General features: G+C 48.5%; 2 protein-coding genes across 5 annotated transcripts in view; one reads left to right on the top strand and one right to left on the bottom strand.

The window, feature by feature from the left end:
* Positions 1-18815, bottom strand: part of LOC135904540 (Y-box-binding protein 1-like) — a 48940-nt gene extending 30125 nt beyond the window's left edge. Inside the window, exons 1-5 of one of the 2 annotated variants that reach the window (XM_065435357.1) lie at positions 18585-18815; positions 17636-17699; positions 17541-17574; positions 17347-17436; positions 14006-14146 (exon numbers count right to left, since the gene is read on the bottom strand). In XM_065435357.1, coding sequence (XP_065291429.1) covers positions 14006-14146; positions 17347-17436; positions 17541-17574; positions 17636-17699; positions 18585-18645 — 390 coding nt within the window. In that variant the 5' untranslated portion in view covers positions 18646-18815. The remainder of the gene's footprint in view (positions 1-14005; positions 14147-17346; positions 17437-17540; positions 17575-17635; positions 17700-18584) is intronic. The other variant, XM_065435356.1, reaches the window with a different exon arrangement.
* Positions 18816-19039: 224 nt separating this feature from the next.
* eEF5 (eukaryotic translation elongation factor 5) overlaps positions 19040-26835 on the top strand; it is a 29763-nt gene continuing 21967 nt past the window's right edge. The window contains exons 1-2 of one of the 3 annotated variants that reach the window (XM_065435358.1): positions 19040-19159; positions 20901-21083. In XM_065435358.1, coding sequence (XP_065291430.1) covers positions 20919-21083 — 165 coding nt within the window. In that variant the 5' untranslated portion in view covers positions 19040-19159; positions 20901-20918. Of the gene's footprint in view, positions 19160-19340; positions 19614-19780; positions 19805-20900; positions 21084-26835 lie in introns of those variants that run through there. The other 2 variants (XM_065435359.1, XM_065435360.1) reach the window with 2 other exon arrangements.

The raw sequence follows: 26835 nt of genomic DNA, 5'->3' as shown, positions 1-26835 counted from the left end.
GTCGACGTCAACGCCATTTTGGGCGGAAAATGTCCCAGGATCGCGGAGACTAGGAACCGTAACGTACATTGTGGATGGTGCCACAGGTGTAGGTGGTGACGGGGTGGGTCCATCGGAAGCCATGGCTGAGAAGATGACGGTGCAGCTGCTTCCGAGCTCCGTGGCGAGGACAGGGAACGTTTCACCACCACCACCACAATGTTACGCGAAGGACGAGTCAGTAAGACAAGCAACTATTTAGAGGTTATATTTACAACAGCGGTTGCAGCGCTGACCGCTTAGATTCACAGTGCAAGCCCAGTTCGTTCTTCCTCCTCTTTTTTCGTGTGATGGCGCCCACGCGTCTCGTTCAAACATATATTACACGCGTGTAGGAATAGTTTAATATGATCCGTTTGCCTATATAAGTAGTTTATCCTCAGCCAGTTCTCAGCCATAAGTGAAACAACCGGTGGAAGTCCTCCCTCTGCCGCTGCTGCTAAACTAGCTGCCTTAAGGGGGGAAGTGGGTCTTAAAAATTTTTTTCTTATTTTTGGGTGAATCTTTCATAAACTCCACTGTCTGGGGTAATTTTTCGTGCTGATTTCAGATCTGTAATTAGATTTTTGATAGCTGTAGCAGTTCAAAAAATATTGAGGTCTGAAGTCAAATTAATGTCAAACTCGTTACGGGGCTTTTTGATGATTCCGTCTTGCTAAATCAAAAACTAAATGCATGAAACCATTGCTAAAGACCTACTGTAGGGGGTGATGCTATTTTTATTCATTTGGAAGCATTTTGCGGACAAGAAAACAATCTTGCATTTATTATGAACATTTTTTTTCTAATTAGCAGCGAGTACTATACCTGAATGTAATTTTCATGCCGGTGCAAGAGTAATAAAAATAGCATCACCCCCCAGATCATTTCAATACGAATAAAATGATACCACCCTTGTCATTTTTGGCCAAAGACAACCCAGAAAAAACACCCGTAAGGCGGAGTACAGTGTGCAAAAACATCGAACTGAAATAAACACATTTGAAGTTTCAAACAAATGTAGCTTTTGCTGAAGTGAATCTACAGCAATACAAATGGCACCATTTTGAAGCTCTACGTTTTGTAAGAATGGCCATACTAAATGTGTGACTGCACACTCTCAAAATATTAGTACACTGGCCACTGAACTAGCACAAGAAACTTTATTAGGCACCATGCTCTACAAAGAGCATGGTGCCTGGGTTTCAAACCGAAGTGTAGAACTCTGTGTGGGCATGAATATAGTTCCAGTGTTGTACATGCAGGCTGTCTGATTGATAGCAGTCTCCATTACAATCAGTGAGGCATTTATTCATTTGGTATAATTGACCATGTTACTGAATGAAGGCTCCGAGTGTAAGTAGCCTTCCAAGTCATCTTCACCTGACAGTGGCTGTGGAACTTAGGATCAGAAAGCCAGTGATAGATATGCAGCTGCTAGGTGCTTTCCAGAATTTTACTTTTGTATGATGCCTCGATGACTTCTGCAGCCAGGTGTGTGCCAGCCCAAGGGGCCTAGTGAACAAAGCTCATGATGAGGTTCTCTTTATGAAGGGGTGGTATGATAGATATTGTTACGAGCTATCGTGACAATATGATAATAGAGTGAACGCGCAATGTATTTGGTTGCGAGTCCGATGTGCCGATGTGCGAAATGCACAGCCGCAGATACAAGGAGCCGACGCGCGATGTGCTTAGTCGCACAGTTCAAGGTGCCGTCGCGCGAAATGCCTAGTCGCGGGCTCGAGGAGTCGACCCTCGACGCGCTTATTCGGGCAGTCCGAGGTGCCGACGCGCGAAATGCCTAGTCGCGGGCTCGAGGAGTCGACCCTCGATGCACTTATTCGGGCAGTCCGAGGTGCCGACGCGCGAAATGCCTAGTCACGGGCTCGAGGAGTCGACCCTCGATGCGCTTATTCGCGCAGTCGGAGGCGCCGATGCACAAAATGATTAGGTGACGGTCCGGGAAGTCCGCGCGCGATGTGCATGATCGCAGAGTCGGAGACTCCCTATGCGCGAAATGTTTAGCCGCGTTTCCGAGGATTGCGTGCGCGATACGTATTTGTCACGAATTCGAAACACCGAGTGCTGAAAGGCTTAGCCGCATGTCCGAGGATTCCGTGCGTGAATGTTGGTTGCGAAGTCCGCGTCGCCGATGCTCGGAATGCTTAGCCGCGAGTTTGAAACGTCCACAAGTGCAGGGATCGGCCACGCTACTGCGATGTCCGCGTAGCCCCGGTTTGACACGTCGAGATTGCGGCGAGTGGAGACATCAAACTCGCGAGGTGCAAAGAGCCGAGCAGACGACGCGAGCGCCGGACCAATGGCGAACCGCGCTGGACCAATGGCGAACCGCGATGGAGTCACGTGGCAGGCACGGCCAATCGCAGACTCCGGCACGACCTTCAATCATTTGCTTTTTGTGCGCTTGTTTCTGTATGGAGGAGATCGCTGAAGCGGCAGATTTGAAGACGGAGAAATGCGCTTTCCAACGAGACCAAGATGGCGGCGCTCGGTCGCGCCGTTCCGGAGATATCGTGGCGTGAAAAACGCTGTTCTTTCTTGATTTCCGCGAGATTTTTCGCCACCTTGGCTGATAAAACGAATTTTTTAGAGCACTTCTAAGTGGTTTACAATGATGATATTTGGGTATCAGATAGAAAAGGGGTTATAGAAACTGAAAATGTGATTTTCAAAAAATCTATTTTTTTGGCCATTTATCGCGATTTAAAACCCGCGTCCCCCCTTAAGGGGGGACGCGGGTCTTGAAATCGCGAAAAATGGTCAAAAATGGCAATTTTCAAAAATTGCGTTTTTGAAGTCCTTAATGTCCCAACTATGCCTCTACAAAATATTATGGCGCAATTCCTACTCGAAGTATAAAATAAACGGTAATTTATAAACGTCGGTGAGCCGAAATTGAACGCCAAGCGCGAAGATTTGCCTCATTTTCAAGCTGCCGTAGCTCCGCGCGACGCGTACCGATCGGCGCCATCTTGGTCTCGTTTGAAAGCTGGTTTCCCGCTCTCCATTCTGGCGCCCCTCGGCACGCTGTAGACCCTCGTGCAGCGGAGGGATTGGCACCCGTTCTCAAGCGGGAAATCGTCGCGAGACAGCCGCTGATTGGGTGAACCGGGCGCCTCCTCGAGGCGCAGCCCTCTGATTGGCCGTGACGTATGCTTCGCCTTCCGCGGCCGCGTTGTCCGACTCCTTCACGTCGTCTGCTTTCGCCTGGACGCACGTCATTTTTCGAGCTCCTCTTTGTTTCCTAGTATTTTTCGTTCTGCCTTTTTCTTTATCGTTCTTCTAGATATTTTGGCTATTGGGTCGCTTCTTTTAACCACGAATTTCTTGCTTTTGCGTGCCTGGTGGCTTTGTTCCGCGTGTCACGATGGCGCGAGACGCGCGCTTGAAAGCAAGCACGCCAAAAGCAGTCGGCAAAAAGAGACGCGCATGGAATAAGAACAGCGCTACATCGTCGAGAACTACAGCTTCGGTGATGCCGCAAGCTGCTGTGCCCTTGGTGGATGCGGCAGGACTGAGCTCGCCAACAACAGCTTCGCCGGTGGACGCGGCTGAACAAACCCCGTCGACGCTAGCTTCGCCTGTGGACGCGGCTGGACAGTGCCGATCAGTGTCAACTTCGTTACCGCAAGTCTGTGCAGTGCCGGTGGATGCGCCTGGACTAAGCCCGTCGAAAATGCCAACTTTTGAGACGCTGCAAGTCGCTTCGGATTCCGTGTCGTCGGAAGCGGCCGAGCCGGCTGACCTAAGCCTAACGTTGACTTCGGCGTTTCCGCACGCCGCTTCGGTGCCGACGGACGCGGCTGAACCGAGCTCGCGTGCTCAACGCTTCGACACGGTGTTTTTCACGGAGGCGGAGTGCGCGGGGCGCGAAAATTACGCAGACAACGTTAAAACTTCATTGGCGAAGCAGTCCGCGACTTCCCGCAAGTTCGAGCTAATGAACGTCGGCACAGCAAGTGAAGATGACGATCGCGGCACAGAGTACATCATCGTTGATCTCTCAGTGCTAAAGAAGATGTTTGTGTCCACAAGCTGCAGCAAGTGTGGGATGACCACTCTCCAACTCGCAAAGTGCAGTGAGAGAGAATACGGCCTAGCAGTGAAGTTGGAGCTCACATGCTCAAATTGCGATTTCGCCGAGCGGCACTTCTCGTCGCCACGAGTGCCCGGGAAATCCAACATCACGCCCTTTGAAGTCAATTTGCGGGCAATGAAGGGAATTCAAAGTATAGGCAAGGGAGCGACTGCCCTAGCAGATTTTTGTGCCACCATAAACCTCTCTCACCGAGGACTTCACCACAAGACTTTCAGGGGGCATATGGACACCATGGTGAAAGCTTGCCAGGCAGTAGCTACTGCTACAGAAGCAGCAAGCGTCAAAGTGGTGAAGGACATGTACAAGAACTTCCTGAATCCACCAGGAAATGTAGATGTCATATTTGATGGCACATGGAAAACACGTGGTCACAATTCAAATATTGCAGTAGGCTGCATCATAGAGCTATACACTGGCCTAGTACTGGACCATGTTGTGCTCTCGAGGTACTGTCGTGGGTGCCAAGGGGCACCTGATCCCAGTGATGATGGGTATGGTGACTGGGCTATGAACCACAAGTGCATGAAAAACATCAACTGCAATGCCGGCCGGATGGAGACTGAAGCAGCTATTTTGTTCAACAGGTCTCTGGAAAAAAATGGGTTGCGGTACACAACTATACTTTCTGATGGTGATAGCCGCACCTTTCATGCATTGACCTCAGGAGAAGTGTATGGATATATATCCATTGAAAAGAAAGACTGCTTGAACCATGTCCACAAGCGGATGGGGACGGCTCTTCGCAACTTGGTGGAGAAGAAGAAGGCACAAGGAGAATCTCTTGGCGGAAAGGGCAACCTCACCCAAGATAAGATAAAGAAAATTACAAACTACTATGGGTATGCCTTGCGGAGCCACAGCCACGACGTTGCAGGCATGAAAAAGGCAGTGCATGCCACGCTGTTGCACATGACCTCGACAGATGAAGCCCCAGACCACAGTTGCTGTCCTCAAGGGGTTGATTCGTGGTGTGCCTTCAATCGTGCTTTGGCGAACCAAGTGGAGCCGTCACCACACAAAAACCCTCTGCCAGGCCACGTTCGCACTGCTCTTGAGCCAATCTTTGCAAGGCTGGGCGACGAGGCCCTCTTGGAGCACTGCAAAGATGGCATGACACAGAACGCCATTGAGTGCCTACACTCTGTCATTTGGAGCCAAAGCTCCAAGAACACGCATGACTCTTTGCTGGCTGTTGAAAGAGCTGTTGCAGAAGCAGTTTCTCGCTTCAACCAAGGAATGGCAGCAACCAGCAGAGCTGTTGCAGCACAGCTTGGTTACAGTCCTGGGAGCTGCCTCATTCGTAGGAGCCTTGAGAAAGATAAGCAGAGGCTGTGCAGGTCTGATAAAAGTCACACCAACGCTGAAAAGGTGAAGAAGAGGATGGCCAAGAAACACAAGCCTGAGAGAACCCAGGACTACTGCCCAGGACTTTTGTGAATGTGTGGCAGATTCATAGAAAATAGCAGGTGACTTTTTGAGCTTTTTTTTTGTCAAAGGCCAACGCAATACAGAAGTTTTCACAATCTTTACATGAACAGATTTCTGTGAGTTTGGTGTTATTGTGTTCAGTAATGACTGGGCTGCATGCTAAAGCATTAAATTTTTCCATGTGATAGGTAAACAAAAGTGGCAGAGTAAGCAAAACTTTGAATGCAATTTTCTCAGCTTTGCTTTTTCGATCAAATGCCTTTGCCTTACGGAACTTTTCATAATGTTTGCATCAACTGATTTTATTGAATTAGGTATCATTTTTTTCAGTGAAACCTCAGCTGCATCCTAAAGCTTTCCATTTTTCATTAAACCAAATAGACTAGCAATTAGGTCAGGTGTAAGCTAATTACTCCTGCATTGTTTTTTTCTTCCTACTTTGATATTCATTCATGACCTATATGATGACTTTTAAAAAATTTCTTTCGCTTTAGGATGTGCAGTAGGTCCTTGGAAATGACAGCTATTCTTTAAAACTAGTTTTTTTAATTAAGAAATTACCATAATGGCCCGTAACAAAAGACCTATGTGGGATAAGTTATTTTGCGATATCTTCATTTCTAAATGAGATATATCAAATCTGAATATATATTTGGAATCAGCATTGAAAGATATATCTGCATGCGAATTTTCAGGAAGATACGTTAAGAAATAAAAAAAAAGTTTTCAAGACCCTCATCCCCCCTTAAGGGGGGATGCTAGGCTCAAGAGTCAACTTTTGAACTACTGCATCAATTTTTATCAAATTTTCAGCGACTGTTTATAATCTGCTCATTAGAATATATTCAAAGTTTCAATGCGCTAGCTCAAACAGACAAAAAGTTATAGCTCTCATATTCAGCAATCATGTGTCTCAGCTTAGGAAAACTATCATTTCAAAAATAATGGAAATATATCAACTGTTTGTATTTAGATATCTTCTAGATGGTTCATAGTGCAAGATAAGACCGCTCGCATGCTTTTTATGCAATTTCTGTAAAAATGTCATCAATCTAAAAACAAAGTTCAATTTTTTTGTTGTCATTACATGTCAGACACCTCAAAATATTTTCTGTTAGAAACTATTTAGCACCCTAAAAAGTATCTTATCTTGTTCCTGAGAAAATTTCAGTCTAGAAACCACCTTGAAAGCATCTTTTGGCAATGTAGTTTAGAAATGATTGTTTTCCTAACGGTTTTGTTTCCCCAAAAAGTGCAAACTCAGAAAAATGAGTTCAAAGATTTGAGAACATGCTATTTTATTTTGTGGTAAAAAAAATTAATCAAAGTGCCCTGCTCCATAGGTCGGGCCCTCATCTTCAACGCGACGCTGTTCTGTGGCAATTGCTTCAAGCCTTCTTTTCTTTTTCTCAACTTTAGAGCTGTCCATCGCCCTTGCCTTCGCTCGGGCAATGCTTTGATGGGTTGCTTGTTGGACGTGCTTCATCGTCTGGACTCCATGTTCTAGTTCCAGCTTGTCAAATACTCTCTTGATGCCACGTGCACCCTCATTAAATTCTAGTACAGCCAAGGCTGCTGCAGTCTCCACGGTTCTCAGGGATGCGAATTGGGTCTTCGGGCACTTCTTCCACACTAGCGCATTGAAAGACTCGTTTGCATTCTGTGTCTGCATTCTTGAGCATCGTGCAAGGAGCTCTGGCTTACTAAGCCGGTTGTAGAGAGGCACAAGCTCTTTGGCAACGTCTCTGCTGAAAGCTGGACGATGGGGTCTTGGCACTGATGGCTTACCAGCTTCAACTAGGGCTTTGTGCCGATTGTAGTGGCACCATGAGTCCTCACCATGTGGACAAGCGTCATGTCGTGGGACTTCGTCCGTCGAGTAGGAATGAAAAAGTGTCGCAAATACTCCTCGTTGCATTTTTGTTACATCTGGAGCATTTTCTTTCAGGGCAGATGCATAGTAAGCAGTCAGTTTTTTTACCACGCTTTGCGTCAGCTTCCCCTTGCCTCCTAGACCTTTCGTCGTTTTCTTTAGTTTTTCAATTCCAGCATAAACACGTTTTGCGACATGATTTATGCAGTCTTCCTTCACAATGTCTTTATCATACAACTGCAGGCTGGAGACATGCAGGAATGATTTGCTGTCGCCATCACAGAGCACTGTGGTGTATTGCATGTTGTGAAGCTCCTTAGAGCGACTGAATATTATGCCTGCAGCTTCAACTTCCATGGCATTCGACGATCCACTGAAGTTCTTCTGGCAGACCTCACTGTGTGCTTTTTTCCAATCTTGATGTCCATCCTCACCTTCTTTGGGACCATAGTTGCAGCCATGGCAATAGTTGCATAGCACAGCAAAATCCAGCACCAACCCAGTTTCCAGCTCGATAGCAACGCCGAGCCCAAAGTGTGAGGTGTGGCCGCGTTTATGCCAAGTTCCGTCATAACTTACACACACGTCCAAAAGTTGAGTGGAGCCAGCAACGGAGTTGATTGCCCTCACAGCGGCTCCGGCTTCGCGCATGACATCAGACGCAGCTTCCATAGCGGCTCTGTGCACCTTCTCCGCTACTGTCTGATATGTTTTGTGGTGCATGGGCATTGGCGCGTCCATACCCGCAAAAAAGTTTGCCATGGTTTTGTAGTTCATGCCGCAGTTACGGCTTGCAACCACGAGGCGCAATGAAAGCTCAGGCTGCCGACTGGACTTCACAGGTGGAGCATGCGCGGCCTTCTTGACTTCACCACACCATCTACACATCACGACAAACTCCAGATTCACGCCCGCACCGATTTCTTCCAAGTCCAACGACTGTCCGTGACAATGCGGGCACAGAAGCGATGTTACCACCGCCTTGATGGCTGTAACTTTTACGAAACGGTAGCCGCTGGGCTCCGGCGTTTCCTCGCTTTCGTCGGCAGGACCCTGGCAAAGTAGCGCGACCTTCCTTTCAAATGTCGTCAATTGGCACTCACCACCATCAGCAGAACCAGTAGACATTTCAATAGGTGACGAACCACCATCGGAGCTTGTAGGGTTCGCATCAGCCGCCGGCAGCAGGCTTGGGCTTGGCGAACGCACAGGCAGACGCTCACTTGCTGGCGGTCGCCTAGTGCTGTTTAGGCCTCTCGCTTTCGTCGTGCGGTTTCGCTTCCCGAAGCTTTTCCGTGTCGAAGCCTTCGTTGCGGGCATCTTCGGGTCACACCACCGGCCACCCGATGATCGCAATAAGCTCACAGAAGGAAGATATAGCAACACATAGCAAGCGTCGAGCGCAACCAAAGCAGGAACGACTCCAAATGGCGCGAAAACAGCGTTGGGTGGTCACGTGGTACATTTCCGCCAATCCGAGCTCCTGTTTCGGTTTGCCACCCACTGCTTCGGTTCGAGCTCTTGTTTCGGTTTCTGCGGCCAGTAATATGCCTTTCTTTTTTAGTTCTTCGATAGTTGCCTTGCATAGTCTCGATGGAAAGTATTCCGTCACTAAACAGCGCGAAAAACAAACTTTCTATCACAGGCATTCACTTCACGTTCGGTTTTTTGCCCGCACCGCGGCCGCGTCTTGAAAAGAGCGTTCACAGACGCCTTCGACGGCAAATGCGCCCCACCGCGTCGTGAAAAAAATTCATTTTCTTCTTTTCTACTTCTCCGATAACAACCAAACCTGGTGAGAATATTCTTCATTAAACCAGCAATCCAAAACAACTCAAGCTTTAAAACACATTTTTTTTCCGAAAATCGGTATTTTAGCCCCGCATACCCCCTTAACAGAGACCCAATGCCGTCACCACCAGAACCCAGAGGTGCACTACGTGGAAGCAGGCATTGGTGCAGCAAGTCTAGCATACAGTCGCCGACCGTTTATTCGGACCTCACGGGGACTGCGGAAATGTCCGAATAAACAGGTGTCCGAAAAAGCAGATTAAGAAAAAAAAATGAAATCCTTTATTTCCACGCAGTTATTCGGGCTCGGCAGTAGGCTTAAAGAAATCGTGAATGCGCCGTTGCACACTGTTCCGTTTACGCGCATCTCGGAGAGGGTCGTACGGTCACTATAGGCGGCTGAAAGCACAGTCATTGCTTGTACACGATCCGCATGCAACGGCAGCGAAGCACATGGTGCATCAACTTCCGACTCGGTCATCGTCCGGCGGTGCAGCAGAAACCTGACGAATGATCTCGCCGTCGTCGAGTTCTGCGCATGTCAGTACAGCAGTGTCACCACCTGTGAAAGTGTCAATGAAACGGTGTCTGGAACCGCAATGCAACCACTGCGCAAGTCTCGGCAGAACATTTTCCGCGTCGGTAGGGAGCACATCGGAAGGCGACAAATCTTAGGCCTCCCGGCACCCGCTTGCCGGCATTCCGCAGCGCAGTCTGCGCGGGCACTGTCGGTGCCATTAGAGACTTGACGCGATGTTTCCGTATGCTGCGTTGGATCGCCGAAACCTCGACACAGCGCAAAAAGCAAACACCACCGTGCCGACACTAGTCACACAAACGAAAAAACGTGGCCTGCTCGCAGCGTCGTGCACGAAGAAACAAATCAGCTGCTAGATTGTCTTGACATGGCTTACTAAGCTGAAACCGAAACTGCTGCAGAGCCACTCTATCGAACCAGGCAGAAACGATGATGATGAGCGGGGATTTCCAGTATGGATGGATGGAAACAACTTTATTCTGAATCCGGCAAGTTTGACGACCCGGGCTCAGGTCTCCCATGAGGGGACTTCGAGGCCTTGCCTCGTCGCCGCCTCTCGGGCTTGCTGGACAGCCCACTCTTGTGTCTTGAGGTTGGAGCTGCGCAGAGCGGCGGCCCACTTCGACGCAAGAGCCTCCGGAGCTACTGCCATTGTAGCCGATGTAACCCGACACTCCCACAACATGTGTGACAGCGTCGCTCTAGTTGCCTGACATAATAAAGAGCAGTCGGGTATTGCGCGGGGAAAATGTGCTGCAATCGCACCGGACTGGGGAAGGTTTGTGTTTGCAATTGTCGCCAGATGACTGCCTGGCGACGTTTCAGCATGGGGTGAGGTGGGGGCAGCAACCGCCTGCCTAGCTGGTAGTGCTTGGTGATGTCATTGTACCTGACCAGGCGTTCTCGCGTGTTTTGAGCCAGCAGTTCTGAACTCGGAAGAGGCGGTCTCCGATTCTGCGCGGCGGGTCAGTTCTCGCGCAGAGCGGTGTGCTACCTCGTTCAAGTTAATGAGGCCCTCATCGGTGGGGGTGGCGACGTGCGCTGGAAACCATATGATGGCGGTGTTATCTAAGTGCTGTCGACCAGCTTTCCTTAGAATCTGGAGAGCTTCGGAGGAAATGCGCCCCCGCGCGTAGTTGCGAACTGCGGATTGTGAGTCGCTAAAAACTACCTCGCAGAGGGGGTCGGTAAGCGCAAGCACAATTGCTACCTCTTCTGCTGTTTCGGGGTATTCTGTTGCAACACTACACGCGTGCGTAAGCCGGGAGCTAACGTCTACGACTACCGCCGTGAACCGGTGTTCTTGTGTGTATTCTGCGGCGTCTACAAAGCGCGTAGTCCTCTTCCCACCCAAGGAGCGCAGCAGTGCCTTGGCACGGGCCTGGCGTCGGCCCCGATTAAATTAGGGGTGCATGTTTCGAGGTATAGGGGCGACAATCAGCGTGTCGCTGAGGTCAGGTGGAATGACCTGTTTCTGACCGTGTTGGACGTGGTAGTTGAAGCCGAGTTTCTGCAGGATGTAGCGGCCCGTGGCTGTCAGAGACATGCGTTCGAGTTGAGAGGTTCTTTGCGCATCCACAATTTCCTCAAGCGTGTTGTATACCCCCAGCTGTAGCAGACGAGCAGTGCTTGTGGACTCCGGTAGGCCAAGGGCGATCTTGTATGTCTTGCGTATAAGGGTGTTGATTTTCTCCCTTTCAGTGACATTCCAGTTGTGGAAGGCAGCCACATAAGTGATGTGACTGATTGCAAACGAGTGTATGAGGCGCATGACACTGTCCTCCTTCATGCCCGTGTGCTTGTTTGTAATGCGTTTGATCAGGCGGGTAGCCGCTGTAACCTTGCCTTCGATTTTGCGAATAGCTTCTATGTTTGACCCGTTGGCTGTTATATGCATGCCTAGGATGCGTATCTTCGGGACTCGGGGAATGCAGGAGCCGTCTTGCGTATAGAGGATTATGTCGTCACATTGGCGCGATTCGGCTGTAGGCTTGGGCCGGCGGCGCGAGCGGTAGACGAGCAGCTCTGATTTCAGTGGAGATAGTCGGAGACCTGTGTCTTGGAAGTAGGTTTCGACTGCAGAGACCGCTGCTTGTAAGGTGCATTCTATCTGACCATCACTGCCCTTGTTGACCCACAGGGTGATGTCATCTGCGTACAAGGCGTGATGGAGGCCATCGATCTGGTCGAGGTAGGCCGGGAGACCCAGCATAACGAGGTTGAAAAGGAGCGGGGATATGACCGATCCTTGAGGAGTGCCGGTGCTTCCTAGTGTATGTTCGTCGGATGTCATGCTGCCGACCGCGAGGGTGACTGTGCGGCGCAACAGGAAGTCTCTGACGTAGTTGTAGCTTCGCTCACCCAAGTTGAGCTTGTTTATGCGGCTCAGGATTGCTGCATGTGCTACATTGTCAAATGCCGTTTCCAAATCTAGACCGAGGATGGCCCGGTTGCCACTAGTTGGGTCATTGATAATCTGGTGGTAGAGCTGGAGCATGACGTCTTGAGTGGAGAGGTGTGACCGGAAGCCCACCATAGTGGGTGGGTAGGCTCCAGTGTCCTCGAGGTGGTGGTTGATGCGGGAGAGGAACGCGTGCTCCATCACCTTGCCAACGCAGGATGTGAGGGAAATGGGCCGCAAGTGGCGCCACTTCATGGGGCAGCAAGGAAGCTCCGTTGAAAACAAAAATGGCGTCCAGCAAGTCGAACCATGCACCGGTCAGAGTCGGTGCATGGTGCTCTCGACCAAGTTGGCTCAAGGAGTGTCCGAAAAATCAGACGAGAGGTTGCAAGGTGTCCGAACTTATGGCAGTTGTTGTACATTATGGTCTATGGGGAGAATGGCGGTGCCGCGAAGCTGACCGAATAATCGGGCATGTCCGTATTTTCGGAGTCCGGAAAATCGGTCGGCGACTGTGCAACGCAGATGAGATGGCCTTATTCTACGCGATGCTGCCATCGAAGACCCTGGACTTAAAAGACCAGAAATGCCGCGGGGGGAAACAGCAAGCGGCGTGTAACAATTTTGTTGTGCACCAACATGGACGGCACAGATAAAACGGCCACTGCTTGTAATCGGCAGAAGTAAGAAGCCCCGGTGCTTCCAAGGAAATCGACGGCTGCCCGTACAGTACACCGCTAACCTGAAGGCATGGATGAACCGGGCCATATTTGGCAGCTGGCTCGAGGCCTTCGATACGGGAAGGCAGGCAGATCGGTCAGCTTTTTTTGGACAATTGCAATGCCCATCATATCGATGACGTGGAACTGGGAAACGTGCGCTTGGTTTTTTTCCACCGAACTGCACTTCCGTGCTGCAGCCGCTTGATCAAGGCGTAATTCGTAGCGTCAAGTGCGCCTACAAGGAGAGGCTGATTCAGCGTGTGCTGCTGAACCTCCAGTTGAAGCGTCCCACCGTAGTGGACATGTTCATGGCGCTTGAGATGATGGCCACCGCATGGGTTGTGACGTCGCGAGCCGTGATAGCTAATTGTTTTCATCGTGCCGGCTTCAGTGCCACTCGGCAAGCATCATGCGCTGATCCAGTGGCATCGCAAGAAGATTCGCCTGAAGGTGCACTAGTTGACAGTGCTGATGGCGCAGTGCCGCCAGCGCTGGCCCACGCATGGGATGAACTTTCTGCCGTGACAGATGGTGTTCCGGATGGCCTCAGCATCGATGAGTTCGTTCATGTGGATGAAGGTGTTGTCGTCCATGAAGAAATGACTGATGAGGTCATCATAAGTAGCGTTTGCCAAGGTGCCGACGACGCCGACGACAACCAGACACCAAATCAAGAGAGGACTGCGAACCCGCGGGATGTGTTGAATGCCTTCGATGTAATTCGATCATTTTTCGGTGAGCACGATGACGACGTGGCAATGGACCACTTCTCGCAGTGCGAGTAGAGAGCAGTAAAACTGCTGCAAGGCAAGGCTCGGCAAAGTAAGCTGACTGACTTTTGGCAATATTTTTTTTTTTTTTGCAAGCCAATTCCCTTCCCTGTCTTTTCTGTCACATTCTCGCGCTGACGAAATTCCCGCAAAAGCGAAATGCTCTGCTTTCCCCGGCGATTTCGTTATTGCGGGTTTCGACTGTATCCTCTGATCGCTTCAGCTCTCGCTCGTGCTTGTTTGGTTTGCGACTGTTTTGTAATCTGATTGTATCCAAGTTTTTCTTGGATCAAAATGAGCAGGTACAGCAGCAGCAACAAACAACTCTGTGCCCAACTCACCCCAGTGGACTGCCTTGGGGGTGGCCTTCTGCGCTGCGCCATCCAGCGACCCCTGAAGCGCCCCCTCCTGCGGTCGGCCGCATAGGGGCTGCCCTTAACAGGCACCCCTTCTGGGCCAGTCACATTGGCAGCCTCGTTGCCCTGCAAGGACACCAGAAATACCCGTCACACACTTGGACTAGAACAGGGGGTGCACTTAATATCACACATGCAGTTTGTAAAAGCAAAGTATTTGCCACTATAAAAACAAGGTACCAGAGACAAAGCATGTTACTCGAAAGCTCTAGCCATGCCCACAGTACAAACAGAAAGGCATTTCACAGCAAGGACATCCTACCACCGACAAGACTTTGTGCCAGACTTGCTGACTTTAGCAAGTGGAGTCTAGACTACACCGATTACAGAGCCTTGCTGGACTTTTTCAAATCTATGCTTAGACTGCCCTCCTCGAAATAAAAAGAAAGCCTAATAAGAACCTACATACTCAATGCTAATAAGGCAAGTAGGGCTGCAATTTGGTCCACTTGGTTAAACATTATACTGGATAAACGCACCGTTTTGCATGGGACAGAACACACCAAATAGAGGGCAAATGAACAATTCGAGTTAATACATTTATACACGTGTGAACAATATGATCAACAGAAAGATGGAGGTACAAGCATTACATTCACTTTGCATTCTCCAAAAGTAGGCAGTAGAATGATCAGCAGTTACCCTTACTATGTTCATTGCATAAGTAATTTCTTCAGACAAAAAAGCTATCGAAGGCATGCTTATGCATTCTCCTGCACATGCAAGTGCCATGCTATATGCCTAACATTTAGTTCAATTCAATCATGGTCATGACAGTAGTTTTAATAAACTGTGGTGTACATGTACATCGCAACACGTGATGGTACGTTACCTGGACGGCTTATCTGCAGGCAGTTATACCAATGACCTTTTAGCCATGTGTGAACAGATTGGGCAGACCAAGAAGTTTTAACACAATTTGTAATTACTGGACAGTCCCTCTAGGCTAAGCAGAAGCAGCCATTTTTTTCTGAGAGAGTACCTCAATGAAAAGTTTTAAACGCCAAACTAGTACATTTTACATATTTGCATTTGTCCATATTTGCAAGAGGTAAAGACAAGCAACATATTCACAGTATAATACAGTAAAACTTCGTTAAACCGTACCCGCTTTAACAGTAGTTTCGGTTTAAAAGTAGTAAAGTCCATTCCCCGACTCAGCGGCCATTGAACATAATGTATTTTGTATCCGCATAAACCGTACCAGCTTATTGCGTACGCATCGGTTAAAACGTAGCGTTTCCACTTTTCGTCGCGCAAACCCGGCGGTGCGTCGTCTCCACCGGGCGGTCCGGCAAAACAAGCCTCAGAGATCGGTACAACGGCCTCAAGCATCCTGTGCGCTTGCACGTGAAGTCGCATCAACATCATTTCGACGCCATACCAGAGAGCGTTGTGGCGTCGTGCAAGCGAGGACTTGCGTCATGCCGAAGCTCGGATAAAAAAGACGCCGGGTGCTCAGCATGGAAGAAAAATTAGACATCGTCCGGCTATCGAACGTGACATGAAGAAGTCGGCGGTGGCCCGCGACATGGATCTGCTGTTGACTACAGAGTGTGGCATTTGGAATGCCAAGTTGCTTGGCAGCGCTGCTGCGACCGCGAAGAGACGTCGGCTACGGAATTGACTTTTTGCCATCATTGCCTCTGTTGTTGCCGAAGTGTCGACTAGCGACAGTGATGAGATGAACACGGAAAGCGACAGTACGGGCGGCTCAGGCCCAACAGTGGCAGAAGCTGCGCGTTACGTCAGCCTCGTGAATGCAATCGTCGCAACGAGAACAGGGGCGCGATAACGTAACTATTCCAAACGAAACGTTTTCCGAACTCCGGCACCCGGCAATAAAAAAGGCGCCCCGGGACTTATGCAGCACTAGTGCGCGCATGCACGGAGAATACGTAACGCCAACGAGGAATCTGCCGTGCGAGTGTTTGCCGAGAAGAGGGGGCCTGGCTGAGAAGCTGGCACGCAGCTTGAGTAAGTTTGAGGCTGCTGTCGTCGTGCTAGGCCGCCGCGGCATCAAACGAAAATAACACTTATGTCACGCGAAGTGAATAAATACTGCATGTTTTTTCCCCTTTCATCGCACTCTCTCTGAGTTCCGTTTTGGACAGGTAAGCGGGCGATCACATGCTATTTCGGTTAAACAGTACTACCCTTTAGTACGTACTTTTTCCAAGCTCCGGCCAACTACGGTTTAACGAGGTTTCACCGTATTCACAAGGTAAAAAAAGTTTGCATGATATGGAACCTTGAAAAACCTAGTATCTACTAAAGGACAAAAATCACACTGCCACCTTAACATTGAATCCTGTGCCAGCACTTAAGATGGAGAGCAGAAGAGGCAGTAAGAAACAATGAACAATCGTTTCAAAGTGTGCACACACTGAACAACTTGACAGCATCATCTATCAAAACAGTGCGATGCTTTTAACAAATGGTATTTTGCTGATGAGTGCTGCTTTACTAACAATTTCAGCCTGTTTCTTACACAGCAATACTTGTGGCTGCTCGTTATAATCACATCTATCCACACATGTATGCCTGATAACTCAGACTTTTTGTAGTTAGATTTGCACTAACACCATTATTTAAAGCATTCCTAAGTGATGAAATCACTGAATACTAAATACACAAGCAACTCTGTTTCTTTGCTCATCCAGCAAAGCCTTAACACAATCCAGGAATAGTTCAACACCAAAGATTAATGAAATCAATTTATTCTGGTTTCCATCTACATTACGCAATGAAAGGCCAGGACTGAACAGACAGCACAACATGAGCCACATATTCCTCGACAGCTCAGGGAACACACCTAATGCAAAAAAGCCCTACATTATATGCAGTGCACCTAACGTTGTCCTCTACAGGATTTGTTTCTTGCCTTTCAATCAGTGTGATCGCTTAATTTTCCACAGCCAAGGCTCTAGTTGGCAGCAAGCGACCTGCTATTTTGAGAATAAGCTGGAAGTGACTACATAAGTTATGTTTTACTACAGGCACAAAAAAAAAAGCTTATTTCAAAATAACTGCAGTTCCAAGTTACTGCACTTTGATGACCACTAATGAAACATACGCCTGTTACAAGATGCTTCACATATCTGTGTTTACTATTTCAAACAGCACCTGAACTGGTGATTTATTCACCGTGCCTGCTTTGCTAATGAGCTATTACTCTGCATAACAATAGAGTATGTGTGCATGTACTTCACAAATTTTTGGTACCCACTACACGGACACTAATGACACCTGTACAGAGGACTTGCCTTTTCACCGACGACGACGTCAAACTCAACGGTCTCTCCTTCGCCCACACTTCTGACAACTTTTAGAGGGTTGTTTTTCGTTATTGCAGTCTGCAAACAAAAACAGGAGCATGCGTTACGTGTGCAGATTATTTTGATGGTTTTTGTTCACAAATTGCAACCACAAGCTCAATTGAGTGGCTGCAGACGCGTACCTGATGAACAAAGATGTCTTCTTTTGTATCATTTCTGCAAGAGAAACAAATTAGGTGCATGAAATTGACCTCAGAATTAACGTTTTTTGTCTTACCTATTTATAAATCCGTATCCATTTTTCACGTTAAACCATTTCACTGTTCCCAAAACTCTTTCAGCTGAAAAAAAAAACGAAAAGCGAAACGTACGACCGATTAGTATACAACATGCAACGAACGCACAAGCGTCGCATACCAGTTTTTGTTCTCTCCCTCATTAATCCCAACTGAATCCTGCTTCATTTTGTCCCTCAATTCTTCAGTAAAGCGAAGGCGCTGAGAAGTTTGTGGAAGCTGCCGCCATGTGATAGGGCGAGAAGTAGCCACGCCTTCCATAATATGAATTGAGTGCGCATGAGAAAATGTTCACAGCTTTAACTATCAACATCGCCGGAACATTTGGAACGAAGCTTAACATGCTTGCTGTGCAGAACAGCAAATGCAAAACGTACAGGCTGAAGGTATGCCACTAGCAGTTATACATGCTACACTTTTAGTCGGAACTCGAGCTGACATCAAAGAAAAAGCGTACGCACACAAGAGTTGCAAAGCAATCACAGAAGTGTTCGGTTAATTTGTTTAGTTAGAGCTTTATTAGTTACGTCTTCGCCAGGTCCAGAAACTCAAACTCCTGCAACAAATCACCTGTTATAGTTCTGAAAGCACGTAAAAAAATTAATCACATAACGTAGCATGAGGCGGGTTATTTATAAAGATTCTGCTCGTAGCGTGCATCAGCTAGGCCTAAAAACACACACCGCAGCTAGGCTTAAACATTCGAAGTTAGTACGCGCGCGGACGTTCCCACTGCTGAAAATGCTTAGGTCGGTGCATGCGAGAACCACAAGCCATTCTTGTTACTGGCAATCCGTGCAGTCGCCAACGTGTCCGCAGCATAGTGGCGCGTGTCAATCAAGAGCGTGCGACCGCTAATCATGCATTTGCGGTGTGCGAGAAGCCTTCTCAGCAAAACGCGCATCGGATTCGTTATGTACTGTACATTACCGAGCACTTCCTTTTTCTTTCTTGAAACTGGTTCCTCTGAACCGATCTCGGTCTCGGCCATGATTTTAAGCGTTCCCGTCCTACGATGTTATTCACACTATACCGGCCTCCTTCCGCCAGCGCCGATGGAACGACTCCCGTCCTTTACTTTGTTCTCCCTCCCCAGTTCTAACCGTGCATGCTGCACATAGAACGCCGGTAAGCTTCTGCATGATTGGCCCAAAGAACCATGACGTAGGGGCAAAACAGAAGCAGAAAAGTATGCACGTTTTTCATTCGTTCGTCAGACACTGGCCGCATTCCCGTATCTGACCGAGTAAAAGCAGAAACCGAAACCGACCATTATGCATATGCTTCACGTTTTAAAATACTTGAAACGAATACTAAAATTATTCTATATCAAAACTATTACTTAATAAACGCATGTTTTGGACTTTATTGCAAATTTTGAGCCTTTATTATTTTGAGAAGCTGTGGCACTGCTTCGTGTCACCTTTTACATGGAGCAGTGCTTCCGAAAACGTGGAGCGAAAGCGCAGCTATCCCTTTTCCACTAGCAGCCGGACGAGTCACATGTAAGTTTTCAATGGGGCGCTGCATATGCAGCTGATATTTCACGTATTGTTTAATAGCAGCCTTATTTTGGTGTTTCAGGCCATTTGCATTCGCTTGCTTCGCTCGCACGTGCGTGTTGCACGCGGTTTGGGTGCGTTTTGAGGAATATACAGGTTATGTAAAATTAGGCCTAGGGGATGTTACGCGCCATGACAATTTCTTGCGCCTATTTAGGAGATCCGGGTGTTCATTTAGTGCATGTGCACATCAAAAAAAGCTTGGCTGTTTCTCCCATATATGTGGTGAACAGCGCAAACGATTGTCGAACTGACGTTTCGGCAGTGGCCTGTTTCGATTCCCGCCGCCTTGCTCTGCGAAAAGTGGCCGTTCATTTCGCCGGCTGGCCGTGTGTGTGACTGGCGCCGTCTTTTGTCAACGCTGCACCACAGACTTCCCGACGTGTGGAGGACTAAGGTTAGGCCTAATGAGTTACGGTTTTACTGTCGGTTTCGTTTGCTTTCAGTGTCGTCCCAGAGTCCGATATGACATCGTTCGGTCGACTTCTTTCATCCCATTGTTGCTAGTAGCCATGCGCGGATGAGCAGGCGCGTGGACGCCGTGTGACGGCCCTCTGTGCTGTCTCGTGCTCGAGCCGGCAGCATCTGGTATCGGCCTCGCGTTCCCTGCGCTGTGTCGCCGTCGTGTTCTAACGTGCTTGCGACTCCGGGAACGCATTGTTTATTGTATTTTTCTGTAGCGTGCACGAGGGCAGCTCTTTGTCTCAGCTTCCACCGATACCTATTTCATCGCTGCCACCCGGTACTAGGGCAGCAGGGGCGCGTCCCGGACCGCGGTTTGGATAGGTCTCGGTCTTCCCTGTGATTGTGTGTTGTGGTTAGCATTTGCTTTGTTGCTACAGCCTGACGGTGCTATGCAGTGCTTCTTATGGCTTAGGAGCCTTGCAAGCCTGTGGCGACGACCCAGTTTGACCTCCATCAGCCCTATCTGCCAAAAGTGTTCATTGTATTGGGGATGGGAATGAATGGTTTCTTGAAAGCCAGCGCCATGCTTCCGTGGTACAACGCTTATCGCCAGGCGTGTTCATTTGACACGTGCGTAGACCTGCCCGTCGAGGCCGCACTTCTTTCGGCTTGCACCCAATTCTTGCGTTCATAGTATCCTTGAGCATTTGTCTTGAAGTGCGTTTTATAGTTTCTTTTCGGTGTTATCGGCGATTGATAATACCCTCTTCTGCAGAACTAGTCGGCTCCGTGCATGCATACGATCTGGGCCGCAGTAAAGTTTCGTACAGTGCAAGCTGTTGGTAGCACGTGGTGTGTTGTGGGCTCAGTGCGCATTCAGGTTCATCTGTACTTGCGTTGTGGTTGGTGCGTTCTACCGCATTGACCTCAATGCCTTGTTCGCGAGCGATCAAGGCCGGCTCGTCGGCCGAACGGTTCTCGTATGTGGCTGCATTATGTGGAAAACTGTTTTTTTTTCTTCTCCCAATGTTTTGCGTGCGTTTTTAACACTGCCCGAGATTTTGCAACCTTTTCACTATTTGGTATGTCATTCCATTATATTGCATGATTGACAGCTGTGTCAGTACCTAATTGGGTGCACAACTTAATTTCATCACTGGAAGTCTTATACATCCGTGTGGAGTTAGTGTGCATGACTGTTCAAACCTTGATGTGCTATTATTGTCATAATAGTCTGCATCCTTGTGGCTATGTTGTTGAAGTGTTGCTCTAACTGCAGTGGCACTGAGGGAGCATCATGGATGACACAGAGCAGTACCAGGCAGCAGGGTCTGGTGCCTCCCAGACGTACCCTGTGCAATGCTCGTCCCTTCGCAAGAACGGATTCGTCATGCTCAAGGGCAGGCCCTGCCGCATTGTAGAGATGACCACATCCAAGACTGGCAAGCATGGCCACGCCAAGGTATTTGACCATCTACTGTGAGCAGTACATTGAATTTACAGCAGTGCAGCTGTGGTTCTTGCCTGCCACAATTGTTACTGGATAATATTCTTTGCATTTTGCCTTGATTTGCATAGTTGTCCAGTCATTCAGAGCTGAAGACTTCCACATTGTGTGCATGAATAGTAGGCACAAGACTTGAAATGGCTTGCTTAAGATTATACACCAGTAAACAGACGTGCATGATTTATTCTGTGGCAACATGGAGTGGGGAAACCTGGGCAGATTGTAATCTATTGTAGCAAGACATTCTGCCCAGGTTTCCACTCCATGTTACCAGAGAATAAATCATGCACGTCTGTTTACTGGTGTATGAATGTTATAGACATGGCTGCATAAAGCAAGATGGAAAAAAACTTAAATGCAAATATGCAGTCAAGCTAAATTAATGTGGCTCATTAGGCTTTGAAGGCATTTTCTAAACAGCTTTCATAAGGGTATTACATAAACACGAGACAAGACTGGCATTGCCACTTTTGGAGTTCCTCCACACTGGGTGCCTGTGGTGTCATGTTTGGACAATGCCTGCTTGTGGATAAAATCTTTTCAATTGGTGGTTATCTTGTATAATACAGGAACCAAGCACTCAATTTAAGGCTTTGAACTTTGCATATAAATTGGACACTACAGTGCTTTTTGCCTAAGCTTTTTTTTCACCTAGCTCAAGCAGTGGTTCAGGACCCCTTTAAGAGTACTGACACAAAAATTCTGTATCTCATTTTATGGTTTGTTCGAGTTGCACCAATTTTGTAATGACAGTACGGTGCCAGAATTCCTCTTTGATTAATTCTGTTTCATTTTATGGTTCAAGTTGCACCAATTTTTCATGACAGTACGATGCCAGAATTCCTTTGTTCTGTAGGGTGCATTGTCAAGAGCACCTTCTTGTGGTGAAAATCAAAGGTAGTAATTGCATGTTATTGCAAACTCACGTGCCAGCCTGGTTAATGTGTAATGGCAGAAACTGCCTAGCTTGCCATAAACTGCTGTCTCTTCTTATTGAACGAACTGCATGTGTCGCATCTGAAATGGTGAAACTGTCATTGAGGTGCACCAGTGCGAAGCATGTTTTGCATGTGTAATGCTCTGCTGTGCACCATGTAGAATAACAGCAGTCATGTTTTGCTCAGGTAAGGGTATGATCCTCATTAAGATGTAGTGCTGTGTAGTCAAACCTTGTTTCACCAAAATAATGCATGTAACGAAACAAGTGAAATTCCCCTTGAGATTCTTATATTCATAGTGCAGTACATGAAATAATGAACTTTGTCATAACGAGGTTTTACTGATTAGCAAGAAATGTGTGCCTCCTAGCTGCCCCAATATGTCTGCCTCAGTGGCATCAAATAAACTGTCAGAATTTTTGCAGTAAATCCCTTGGTTGTGGTGGCATACTGTGAAAATTTTGTAAGCTTTAAAGATGGTTAGTTGTTACAATATTATTTTGGTTGCACTTTGGTATCTGGAGATTCTATGTGTGAAAGTGGTAGCAATTTTTTAATATGGTTATCTTCATATTGCATGTGTGAAACTAGAAATTGCTGTTCGCTGCCACTGCAGAAAGCAAGCTCACAGTGATGAGTTCATTTCAATCACGATGGTCTTCTGAAAATGGTATGAGGACACAGATTGAATCTGAGTGAGCTTGGGTTAAGTATGAAGGCAGGTCTTGCCATAAGAAACTTGCAATTTTGTAGTAGCTCAGAAGGCGAAACACATGGTTTCTAGCTTGTCACTGTAACTGAAGGTACCATGCTGGTAGAGGTTCAACTTGGGGCTGGCAGTTGCTGGAGCAGCGTTAGCATTATTTTGGGTTCATTCTTGCCTGCCAATTTGATGGGCGAGTTCCAACTTCCTTGATTGGATTGGCCCCTGGCACTATTCCGCAGCTGTAAGAAATTGAACACCAGGATACAGGAGATGGCATCACTTCAGCTACAGCTGAAATTTGCATGAGACAGTGGCCACTCAGTTGTGCTGTCATTCTTAACCCCTTCAGGTGCTGTGTGCACAATTGTGCTGTGAATATAGTACATCAAAATCAAAAGCACTGACAAAGGCTATTTAAAGCAGTTCAGTACAGCAAACTGACCTTCTCTGTGGCCACATGCTGCACGGTGCTATGATCATGCCCGCATGGCGCACGCGTAGGCTTTGTCAGGAGGTGGAAGAAATGGGCCCTCTGGCTCATGAGACAGAAATCAATCGTTAGGGTGCAGGTCTTTGGGGCCTGTTTCGCGTCGCCAGGGCCAGTGCGTATCTCTAGCTGCACAAGCTCCTGGCACCATCTCTCGCACACGGTGCGAGCCTTGCTCTCTCCAATGCCACCCCTGTGTGGCACAAATTAGAGCGCTGGCTCGGTGGTGGTTGATGCAGCTCTTTGGCGCCAGGGCCAGCGCGTATTTCTAGCTGCGCACGGTGCAAGCCTTGCTCTCTTCGCTTCTCCAAGGCCGCCCCTGTGCGGCAGCAATCAAAGTGCCGGCTCGGTGGTGGTTGATCTTGATGTGCTGCTGCCTAAGCGAAAACTCGTAACCACCACCATTCGCCATTGCGTGTGCCCCTCCTCCATGACAGAGCGCGTAGCATTCTCCGGTTGCTGAAGCGCCGGCTCACTATCAGCAAGTCACGGTACCCGCTTCCCAAGCCGAAACGTAGAGCCACCTTCACTTCACTCGCTAGCAGTGTCAACGGCATCAGTCAGTCGCTGCCATCTCTTTGCCATGCAACTTTCCTATGCACCTACACGCTGCCTCCCACAAACTCCTGATAAGCGAGGCAGTTGCGCCAAACTATGCTCCGTTTGCGGCGGCTGGTGCGAAATGTTCCGCACAAGGCTGATTGTCCGAGGTTCATAAACGGTTGATATTATAATCCGTCTGCCTATATAGATAGTTTATTCTCAGCCATTTCTTTCTGAGCCATGAGCAAGCCAACCCGTGGAAGTCCTTCGTCTACTGCTGCTGCTAAACGAGCTGCCCGAGCAGAGGCCCAGCGCCGTTGCTGCCAGAATCCAGAGGTACGCTGCACCAAACCTGGCATATATCCAACCATAAAGCTTCCTTCATGACAATCAACAATTTGTAGTGCAGTGTTTCTTGAAGAAGGAATATGTGCGAATAATAAAAAGAATAATAAAAGTTGTACTGTCTTGCTCGAATTCTTTGCCTCATTATATCGAAAAGCCAAAACAGCTGCGCTCACATATAGCATCAGGAAGTAACGTAGTCGCTGGCAATTTTTTTTCAATGTGAATATCAACTTTCATCTACAGCTTGCGGCCTCCTCGCTATGCTCGCGGCGCGCACGCTCTGATATTGCGCGTGCCGGACAACCACTGAGTTTGAGCACTCCGAGCTACCATGGATATAAGGCGGCGTGCCTGCTCTGGCCCACTCCGTGTGCCGATGCATCGCTGCGCGCCTCGCCGATCCCAGCTAGGGGAAGGCGAGACCATGCGCACAGCAAGGGAGACCCTGGGTGAAATTTTCTAGAAGCAACAGAACATTTATTAAGCTCTGGTGTTCGAAACAAGCAAGTTTGAACAAGACTTCGGAATCTAAATCTAATCGCGGCACAGTGCATGGCGAAATGTTTGCGGGTGGCCGCTAACGGCGCACCGTGATGGAGAGAACAAAGAACCCAGCAGAGGAGATAAAAACAAACGGAACAGATGGGGGCAAGATGGGAAGGCTGCCCGCGCCCGCGAGCGGCGGACAAAGGGGGCTGCCACCAGCAGAGAGGAACACGTATGCACCTTCAAACGCTCCAATGTGGTCTCCCTGGGCCCAGTCTCGCGTGCACGTACCCAGAGCGCAGACAGGGCCCAACTCCTGCCAAAATGTCGGATAATGGTTGAAGCCTGTTGACCTTCTCGTGGGTGGAATGACAGCAGAGTGACAGTGTCTCAAAATGAAACGTTACTGTCAAAATTTTGTTAGCCTACTTAGGCACGCTTTGCGAAATTTTGTGCAACTCTGCACTGGACGCAGAGCAACGTGCTCCATGCATGCAACAGCACTTCTTCAGCACACGCTGTCACCTCTAGATGCCAACGCATCCAGTGCCTAGCATGAAAGTGATAGTATCTTGTATACCCAAAGGCAACAGATAGAGTTTTGCGAATTTGCGTCCGGTGCTGGATTTGTACACTATGCCTGTTGCGTGACACCAAAACCAGTTTTCTTGAAGCAAGAGGTGCGTATTTTCGGACAATCTCATTCACGGCCTGATACATAGCACTCAATGCTGTGGCCGCCATCTCAAGTGCCGTAAACAGCTCCACGTCAGTTGGATGGGGATTTCCTTGCTCTTCCTGCATTTTTCTCACTGAGGCGCACATCTGTCGCATGCTACAGTGAAACCTCGTTAAACCGTAGTCGGCCGGAGCTCGGAAAAAGTACGTACTAAACGGTAGTACTGTTTAAGCGAAATAGCGTGAGATCGCCCACTTACCTGTCGAGAACGGAACTCTGAGAGAGTGCGATGAAAGGTGAAAAAACATGCAGTATTTATTCACTTCGCGGGACATAAGTGTTATTGTCATTTGCTGTCGCGGCGGCCTAGCACGACGACAGCGGCCTCAAACTTACTGAAGCTGCGTGCCAGCGTCTCAGCCAGCTCCTCTCGGCAAACACTCGCATGGCAGATTCCTCGTTGGCGTTACGTATTCTCCGTGCACGCGCGCAGTAGTGCTGCACAAGTCCCGGGGAGGCTTTTTCATTGCCGGGTGCCGGAGTTCGGAAAACTTTTTGTTTGGAATAGTTACGTTATCGCACCCCTGTTCTCCATGCCACGATCGCATTCATGAGGCTGATGTAACGCGCAGCTTCTACCACTGTCGGGCCTGAATAGCCCATGCTGTCGCTTTCCGTGTCGTCCTCATCACTGTCGCTAGTTGACACTTCAGCAACAACAGCGGCAACGATGGTGAAAAGTCGAACCTTGTAGCCGACATCTCTTCGCGGTCGCAGCAGCGCTGCCGAGCAACTTGGCATTCCAAACGCCACACGCTGTAGTCAACAGCAGATCCATGTCGCGGGCGAGCGCCGACTTCTTTGTGTCACGTTCGGTAGTACGGACAATGTCTTTTTTTTTTTCTATGTTGAGCATCCGGCGTCTTTTTTATCCTAGCTTCGGCATGACCCGAGTCCTCGCTTGCACGACACCACAAGCACGGCGTCCCCGCTGTGTCGAAATGATGCTGATGTTGATGCGGCTTCACGTGCAAACGCACAGGGCGCTTGGAGGCCGTTGTACCGATCTCTGAGGCTTGTTGTTCTGCCGGGCCGCCCGATGGAGACGGCGCATCGCCGTGTTTGCGCGACGAAAAGTGGAAACGCTACGTTTTAACCGATGCGTACGCAATAAGCTGGTACGGTTTATGCGGATACAAAATACATTATTTTCAATGGCCGCTGAGTCGGGGAATGGACTTTACTACATTTAAACCGAAACTACTGTTTAAGCGGGTACGGTTTAACTAGGTTTTACTGTAGTAGCAACATGCGTGCCTCTTCAACTAGGTTATCAACAAACAAACTGGCGGCAATGATGCATCTCTAGGACTTGGTTGTTTTTGTAAACAAAAGTGGTGGCGCCCATGCAAGTGAAATGTGGTGGTATTTTGCACTATTTTAGTGCAAAGCTATAGCATTTGAGAAAATCTGGAGTCTGCTAGCCTTGCGCAACCAAGTACCGTATTAGCCAGGGATGC

Source organism: Dermacentor albipictus, chromosome 2 (assembly GCF_038994185.2).
Source record: "Dermacentor albipictus isolate Rhodes 1998 colony chromosome 2, USDA_Dalb.pri_finalv2, whole genome shotgun sequence".
In the NCBI taxonomy this organism is placed as follows: Eukaryota; Metazoa; Arthropoda; class Arachnida; order Ixodida; family Ixodidae; genus Dermacentor; species Dermacentor albipictus.
This window is presented reverse-complemented; position numbering and strand designations above follow the sequence as displayed.